The following is an 8,984-nucleotide window of genomic DNA, read 5'->3' on the forward strand; positions in this document are numbered from 1 at the left end:
TCAGGTCTTCTGCCTAAAGCACAGTCAAGGTGGAGCTGAGAGGATGTAACAGATTTGCTAGCTAGACTTGGCAAAAAAAAAGAGATGCCGTACCAAGCTGTGTTACATATGTCTTTAAATGCCTTGTCTGCAAGAAGAAAGAGATTGTATGTAGGTGGAACATAAGGGGATCATGCTATCCTATACAGAGGATAAAAAAAGCTGAAAATTGGGCTTCACAACACTAAGGGGAGCATTTGCCTGCATCCCCCTGCCCAGAACAGTAAGCATTCCAGCGATCTAACCATTCCTGTTACCAGGCACAGACATCAAATGAGCCTGAAACAGCTTTTCACCCCCAGAGCACAGAACAGGAATCACCTTCCTGAGTCACAGTGAAGTCTCGGCACAGCCCCCCTGGAGCCATGGCCTGTAGGTCAGACTGTGCGGGGCTGAAGGGGTCAGCTCTGCTTTCCAGCTCAGAGCACACCCTGCCCGCTTGCTTCAAAAAGATCCTGACACCGCTTTTCAAAATGGTAACATCCATACGTGCCCACCTGCAAGCCTTCCAACTCCAAGAGCAATAGGGAGGACACATGGTCCCCAAATACAGTACTGTCCATAGAGAAGTCAAGTGTGAAAACGCCATTTGTTGAGGTCAGCAGGAGGCTGCTCTGGATGTAACCACTATTTAACCTTTTGGGGGTTTATGTCATTCATTGTTAATAATGTTAAATGATGCATTCTGAAGCCACTATCTCACAGTGTACAATATCTTTAGGGAGAATGAAGACTGTGAGGGACACCAAGTTTTTTGAGTCCTCTCCTCCGGGGTATAATCGCCTCAGGATTTCAGTAGCTCTAGCTGTGCGGATGCCTTTCAGCTGCCCATAATTTGTAGAGCAGTTCTTTGTCGAGTGCTGGGAACTATTTATGTGAGCTCCAGGCTTCCTCCCAGCAGCTCTGCCAACAGCTGTTGGAACTACAGTGACTCTAAATGTGTGGATTACCAGCACGACTAACAACTAATAGCAGTGTTTGGGATGCTGCTCGTATGGTATGATGCTGAGCAGCCCAGCCCAGCTGGGCTGACTCTTCCTACCCTTCCCAGCTGTGTCTCCAGAGACAAGGAGCGCTGCTTGACATTACGCTGCTCTCTTTGAGCAGGAAGAAGGCGAAGGCAAAAGGCTACAGGCAGACTATAACCCCAGTATCACCCTCTAGGTGCATACTCTTTTTGTTATATTTAAGCAGACACGAGAAAGCTGGTGTGGAGATTTGATTCAGGGAGCTGGGTTCTTCTCTTTAGAGAACGGCTCATTTGCGAACAGAATTTTGTTCTGAAATACAATGTGGGAAGACTTAAAACTTTTTTTAAGTTGGTATGAGTTAAATGGATTGGAATGGCTTCGATGTTTTACCAATAATAATGAAATTTTGTTAGTTTAATTACTTCGGAATGGAAACTGTGCCTGTGGGAATAAGAAAACATCAACATGGGACTACTTACTGAATAGAAAGTGCTTTTTTGAGTATCTTTCCAGAATGAAATGTTGTCCAAACAGCACTTTAAAAAACTTTTAATATCGAGGACGTTAGAACTCACTTACAGTAACAAATTTCTGATTTCCTCTACTCAAAAATTTGCTTTCAGAAAGAGATGTTTACCTCTGGCTCTGCTGCTGAAAGTAGATAACTGGAGGTTTTGGCTACAAATGGTTCAAGACTCCTTGTTTGTGCCATCACACTGAGCACAGGGCTTTAGCTGCTGCTGGGCAGTGATCCATCCCTGGGGAGCGGGGCTTCCTCCGTTCACTTGCAGGCGTTCTGGCGTTGGTTGACGGATGTAAGATCTGCCACTGTTTGGTGCATCAGATGCACTTCTGTTGAGACACTGTTACACTGTCACTGGTATCGTGCTGACACGGGCTGTTGCTTACTAAATATGTATTCAGTGCTGACTTTTCTGAGGGTTTTTTTTTTTTTTCAGGGATATGTTTGTACTTTTTTTTTTTAATAAAGATTTACTCTATCCGGGACGTGAAAGGAAAAAAAAAAAGTTTTCACTGAAATAAACAGAAAAGTGTGGGATGAGAATTGGTAAGTTTGAACCTCCTGGAAGTGGTAGAATGACAGCAGCAGGGACGTGGGCAGGGCTGTGTTACAGGACAGAACTTGAACCGGGTTTTGACTTTAACGTTGAAGTTGCGGGGCTAGAGACGCGGTTCGTCAGCGCGTTAGATGAGCAGGATGGCTCCTCAAGAGGACCGTGCCCCCTTACCGGCGGCCCCCCCGCCTCGCCTCGCCTCGCCTCCGGCCGCGGCGGGAGGGGGTCCGCGGGGCGGGGCGGGGGCGGGCGGTGCCGGACCGGGCTCGGGACCGGGCTCGGGCTCGGGCTCGGGGCTGCTCCCGCCGAGGCAGAGGGTCCTGCCGCGCCGCGCTGCCCTCGCCATGCTGCCGGCGCGCCTCCGCCCGGGGCGGCTCCTGTCCGCCGCGCCGCTCCGCCTGCCCGCGCCGCGGGGAGCCGCCGCCGGCAGGGAGCCCGCGCGGAGCCCGGGCAGCAGCCGCGGTAAGGGGCGCTGCGCGCCGCGCCGCGCCGGGGAGCGGGGCTGCGGGGGGGCGGTGCGGGCACCGCGGCGCCGGTAGCGCCTCGGGGCTGACGGGGAGGGGTGGCGGCGGGCGGGCGGCTCGGGGCCGCGGCGGAGCGGGGCTGGGGCTGCCCGCCGGCTGGGTGCGCGCCGCGGCCCGCGGGTGGCACGGCAGCTCGGGTGGTGCCGGGCGTTCCCCGGCTGGTTGGGCACCCACAGCCGCGGCTGCGGGGAGAGCGAACCAGGCCCGCAGGGACTCTCATTGCATGCGGGGGTATTCAGGAGACGCGTGGAGATAACGCTGCGTGGCAGAGACCTGGAAGTTTAATCCCCGATTTACTCTTCCAGCCACCAGGATGGGCTGGGGTTTTCCCCTTCCACCCTTACTACCGCCCATCATTCACTCTTAGTGCATGGTTTGACGAAGTGGTTTTTTCCTCATCTTTAAGCTGAGCAGGCTCACAAGGTGGTTGCAAGTTACAAACCTTCCAAGTTTGACAAAAAAATCCTCCTCTGGACTGGACGTTTCAAGACCGAAGAAGAGATTCCTCTGAGGATCCCGTAAGTGCACTGCTCTTGTCCAAGGGGAATGTGGACGAGAAGGGAAAGTGGTGGAGTGACCTTGATCTAAAGCTTTCCCGCAGAGTTTGAACTAGTCAGTTTTTCAACACTGAAAACTTGGAACCAAATTAGAGGGCGAAAGAATTTCCTGTCCTGGTTAGAGGTTAAGATGAAAAAATGTTCCTTACTGGAGTCCCCAGAGCCTGGGATTAAGAACTGGATCCATCTGAGTAGATAGCCTCAGTTACATTTATGTACTGGGTTGTTTATTTTGCTTATTCGGAGAAGGATGTTATTGGTAAACAATATTTTCTGTTTATAGCTCCCATAAACAGTTCTAAGGGAGCTGACTGTCACTGAATGATTACATCCAACAAATTATGATTTATTACAGAATTTGAGGAAAAAGAGAGAAGGAGGTTATGAGAGAAACATCTCCCACCAAGGAAAACAGAATACTTGACATAGCCTTAGCCTCCCATTCTTGTTGACCCATTGGACTAGATGATCTTTGAAGGTCCCTTCCCACCCAAACCACGCTGATTCTGTGGTTCTGACGCGCCGAAAGTTAGCATGCCCCAAGGGAGTCAGTCACTGAACACATGAAACCCCTCTAATGCCAATTGCTGCCTTTTTCTTAGGATGTTCGATAGTGTGTTAGACGTCTTTCTCCAGGACACTACATTTTATCACCACAGCGTGTTCCTGTCCTGGGTGGTACGTTGAGTGTAAGCAGTGTGCAGAGCTGTGTCAAGCAACAGGCACATCCTCGGCCTGTTCCTGTTGGTTCCTGACAGTTTCACTGGCATTTGCTGAGCTGGACAGCGGCTTTCTAAGGAGTCCCACCATCTTCCCGCAGAGAAAGGTTCAGACAGGTCTCAGAAGCTCTGAAGGCTACGAAAGTCATCAGGAGGTGTTTATAGACACACACACACATTTGCCAGTCCGTACACATACACGCACACAAACTGCTCGTTTCTGTGCAGCAGTTGGCCTGCCAAGTGCGTGTCACCACTTTGTGCTTTCTGGGTGAGCAAAGTCTTTTTAGAACTGAAAGATCATAGATAGTAATATACTAGAAGTTGATTGTGAGACATTGAAGCTGAACTGTGTCACTGCTTTAACTATTAAAAAAGAACTGCAAGATACTGTTATATGTGAACACAATCTAGCTGCTGAAGATAGTTTGTACTAAGGGTCAAATCTGCAGTCCTTATTCAAGGTTTTTGGGTTGTTGTTTGGTTTTCTTTTTTTTAAAACAGCTGGTTTTGACTTCAGCAGAGGCTTTCCCAGAGTCTTGATTAAAGATTGAGTAGCAAAGGCCCTCACGTGCAATTAGGGAAGAACATAATCAGGCCTGTTTTCCTTAAAGCAGAGGCAGAAAGCAAGGAGAAAGTGAAAATCTGCTTCAGAAGAGTTTCAATTAGTGCATTGTGAAATATGATTAGTCTAATAAACCAGACTAATAACATCTATGTTTTTGCTTTTGTTGCTACAAATGGATTAGTGGATTAATGATTTTATGTGCTAGTCTGATGTGTGGTTTTTTTTTTTTTAAAAGATGATGTTTACCATCATACAAAACAAAAGCAGTTACTTAGAACTGCAGGCAGCGTCAGTCATCTGCAAGAAACGTGGCATGCGCAGCACGGGGCAGGGGGGAAGGTGTGTGTGTGCGCGCGTGTGTTGGCAAGGAAGGGGGTGGTATGGCATAGCTGCTCGTCAAACTTGCCCTCTTTTATTGCATTAAGCCTTAGAGAGGCACCGCAGCCCTCAGCCCACTTCCATGGGCAGAATTTCCACTGTAAAACCCAAGCTCCGCCCCATCCCACCACCTACCCTCTTTGAAGTAAAGCTAAAGGTGTTTTGGAGGAAAGAGATCATTACAAGATCTTTATTCACAACATAAAATCAGTTCTTTATGCAACTATCCTTTTAAAATATATGTATGTATAAAACCATGACTATATATTATGTATATTTATATTCTGTATCTTATGAATATATACCTTTATACATATAAAGCATTCCAATGTGATTTATGAAAGGAAAATAGTGCACCGCCAGCTTTAATGAACATCTTAAAAACTGTACTCTCAAGTATAATGTCCGACTCAGAAAAAGACTTAGCTGGAAGTTTTGAGACAGATGTAGAGCTGTGGAGATCTCCGGTACTCCTGGTTCTCGGCGTACACAGCCTGCCGCTGCTTCTCAGAGCAGAGGAGGGTGTAAACGGCAGCTGAACCAACGGAGCTTGCTGGGCCGTACAACACCTCTCTTTGCAGCAGCTACTGCCAAAAGCAGGGCAGAAGTTGTCATTACTTTTGTCTTTGACCAGCAAAAGTAATCACGTAGATTGTTCTCGTTTAGGTGCGTGTTCCTGTAATAGTGAGAAGGCCGACATTAGCTGCCCACTTTAAAGCTGCTGCTTTTCTAAAGAACTGACTAAAAACTCTAGCTCGTAGCAGTAGAAACTCTGTTTTAATCACTTACCCATGTATGCAAAGTCCTTAGCCTACAGTGGACAGGATGTCATCTGAACAGGTTAGACATGACAGTAATTAATTTCTAAAGTTAATTTTGAATAAAAGGAACTTGCCTTCACCATACCTGGTTGACACCACATATACTTCTCCATCTGTTTAAAATAGATAAAGCCCCTTAAATTTCTAGAGCTTAAGGTATGATTTCTGGTACATTCACCCCAAATATTTAAGTGCAAATATTCATGGCATGAGCAAATTTTTTTCAGTTTAAAAAAACCCAACAAACCAGCTTACATCCATTAAACATTGCTTTTCCACTGGAAATGGATTAGGGTCAGAAAATGCAAAGTTTTTGGGCTGTACGTAACCAACCACAGTAAGCTGAAGATCCTTCTTTTAGAAGCTAACTCTATTATTTTTCAATGGTGATGTTATGTCTGGAATGCTTTGAAGAAGAGATACTTCATAGTTTTGTAACGATTCAATTCAATAACTTTAATTGCAGGCCCGAGATGCTAGACAGGGCAAGAAACAAAGCTCGAGTTAAAGCTTGTTACATCATGATTGGACTCTCAGTTGTTGCCTGTTTTGCAGTGATTGCCTCAGCTAAAAAGGTGAGTACAGCGCTAGCTAGTTAGCATGGAGCATACTTACAAATGATGAATTGTCTGAAAAGTAGACAAACCTAAACAAACAGCAGCAACTTACACCTACCCTAGTTTTAGCTAACCTATGTTCCTGTCACCCCTGACATGGAAGTAGTTGCTTTCCCCGAGGTGCATCGTTACTCCTACTACGCTACTCTTAAGTAGGTGTTTTAATTCCGCAGGCTGCTGCACGTCACGAGTCCTTAACAAGCTGGAACTTGGCAAAGAAGGCCAAGTGGCGGCAAGAGGCCGCGCTAGCAGCGGAGTCGAAGACAAAGTAACTTCATATGAAATGCCGGATGTCCTTGTAGGAGCAAAATTCACTGTTGCTGAGAGCCATTAGTGAATTTCACCAATAAACGGGTAACTGTAGTATTGCACAGACTGGAACCAACAAGGGTAGTTACACGACCACAGAAGGAAATGGAGCGTCTCTTTTATTAGAGAGATACTCAATGTACTTGTTGCATATAATTAAAATTAGAATGTTTTGCACATGATTAAAAACAGTAATTAATTTGAAAGGAGATGAGGTAGTTTCCTAAGAATGTCAGGTATGGGGGGAGCCAAGTTTCCAATATCTTAAAACCTTTCTTTCAGGCTTGATCTTGAGCTCTGTTCTACAGATAGAAGTTCCTTACAGAAAACCTAGTTGACTTTTTCAATGAAAGGTTAAATACAGCAAAGACCAAGCAGTAGTGAAGTACGAAAACTGCAAAAATAAGGAAACTTATGCAATTCACTTTTGCAATTCTAAATAAAGAACAAGTTGTACTCAGCCAGAATATCACAAATCTTAAACACCGAGAAGAGAAGGTTTGGAGAAGTGAGGGGAGGGGAAATGGCCTGATAATCCCACAAATTCTCAAGTCCTCCTAAACCTCATGGCAATTCCCAAAGAAGCCATCAGTTCTGCAAAGACAGGACTGTGACTGTCCTACAAGCATGTTTGGTTAAATATTTACAAAACACATTTAAAACCAGAAAGTTTTCTGTCTGGTGACAGTGCATAGTTTTACAGTGCACAAATCAGCCAGTTTGGATTCATTTGCCTCAACGCTGTATTCAAAACAGTATTTGTGTTTTCTAAAGAAGCCACACTTATTGAACAACTAAATAAATACAGTAAACATCTGTAAAATAGGTTTTATTGGTTTCTGTATGGTATTTGGAGATTTAACATTCCATAATATTGCATACTAGTCATACGTGTTCTGTTACAGTAATGGGCCTTTGGCCTGGATTTAAAGATGCACTATTACTATCTGAAGTTAGTATAGGTATTTTAGTTTCCACACGTTACATGAAGATATTGTGCCGTAAGTAACTGAAATTTCTCATTCCAGATTTCAGTGAACTCTTGAGGTCACAGTTAAACTTCACATACCAATTGGCAGACCTATTACAAAAATCCTCAGTTGTACAATTTAATAAATTTAAACCAACTGAGAACTAACTGTGGAGGAAAGACAATAGTGCATCTTTTCTTATTTTTTTTTTTTTAAAGACAGACCCAACAATAAATATTTTCCAGTTGCAAACTTGTTCTACAGCTAACTTATTTCTCTGCCAACATTATTACTATTTTCTGATTGCTGCTAGCAACAGTGTTCAAAGCAAATACTAGAAAATTAAAAAGCTGTATGAACCAGTCCTCAGACAAAAGTGCAGTGATGAAAAAATTTGATATGATTCAGTGTATCAAGAGTAGGGAACTAAAAAAAAAATAATCTTATGCTTTGCATAGTTGCATAGATTAGCTAGTTAGTATTCACATTTAAGCAGAACAAATGGTACCCTTTTAATTAAAACCAAAACCACACAACCCAAACCCCTGTATTTTTAAAAAGACTTTGTAACTGATGGGGCACTTCAGATTCCATATAAAATGCTAAACTTAAGAGATATTTTCTTCTCTCGGTTATTTTTTTTTTCTCTCCACACTGGTTTCATTTGTTTAGGCAACATCATCATATTCATGCCCCTACCTGCAAATGACTACACCAGAGCTGACCTTAAGTCATCATCTCTGGTTTTATATTGTTCATTTATGTGCTTTTAACAAAGTGTGATGTAAACCCAGTGATAAAATAGGAGAGGCCATCCTGTATGTTTATCCTTTAAAGAAGAATTTTCATTATTATTTTTTAACAATTTTAGGGTAAACCAATTGTTGAGTTTAAATAATGGTTTTCATTAGCCAAAGTCCCATCAATTTTAGTTCCCTTTCAAAACTGTTACATTTAAATGTATCAGAGGCATGAAATATAGTTTATCTAAATGCGTAAAGTGCAGTCACTAACTGGTCACACATATAGAACAACATATCCACAAAACTGAAGACATTATTTCAAAACAAATATAATACTTTAAATGTCCCCTCTCTTCTTAATTTTCAAGTCTTTTAATCAAATTTTTATAGTTCAGATTTGGTTTAAATTAGAGAGGCTTATAAATGCAGTTTTTACAGGGTTCTCCAAATAAAAAGCAGGCACAGCTGGTTATGTTATCAAAACAAGGTTGTTAGAAACAATAGAATACCCTGTTACCTGAATAATTTTCTTACACTAGAAGAACATTGAAATTCAGCATTTACTAGTAATCCTGGTAGGTTTCCATGATTGTTACCCTGTACTTTGAACAGATGGGGGGGAAGGAAGGAAGGTCAGTATATGAAAACCTAAAACTATGAGAGTAAAAAGGGCACAAATACAATCATCTAA

At 43.6% G+C, this 8,984-nt stretch overlaps 1 protein-coding gene across 1 annotated transcript; it reads left to right on the forward strand.

The window, feature by feature from the left end:
* Positions 1–2,430: 2,430 nt before the first annotated feature.
* FAM162B (family with sequence similarity 162 member B) lies at positions 2,431–6,542 on the forward strand. The gene is made up of 4 exons (XM_059835823.1): positions 2,431–2,548; positions 3,017–3,128; positions 6,120–6,228; positions 6,444–6,542. The coding sequence occupies exons 1-4, from the start codon at positions 2,431–2,433 to the stop codon at positions 6,540–6,542; spliced, it is 438 nt and encodes a 145-aa protein (XP_059691806.1).
* Positions 6,543–8,984: the final 2,442 nt, after the last annotated feature.

Source organism: Gavia stellata, chromosome 2 (assembly GCF_030936135.1).
Source record: "Gavia stellata isolate bGavSte3 chromosome 2, bGavSte3.hap2, whole genome shotgun sequence".
Classification (NCBI taxonomy): domain Eukaryota; kingdom Metazoa; phylum Chordata; class Aves; order Gaviiformes; family Gaviidae; genus Gavia; species Gavia stellata.

Bases quoted from the DNA above. Each gene is read 5' to 3' on its own strand.
- FAM162B (XM_059835823.1), top strand. From the start codon at position 2,431: ATGCTGCCGGCGCGCCTCCGCCCGGGGCGGCTCCTGTCCGCCGCGCCG. The intron at 2,549-3,016 runs GTAAGGGGCGCT...CTCATCTTTAAG, and splicing joins GAGCCCGGGCAGCAGCCGCG to CTGAGCAGGCTCACAAGGTG. The intron at 6,229-6,443 runs GTGAGTACAGCG...TTAATTCCGCAG, and splicing joins TGATTGCCTCAGCTAAAAAG to GCTGCTGCACGTCACGAGTC.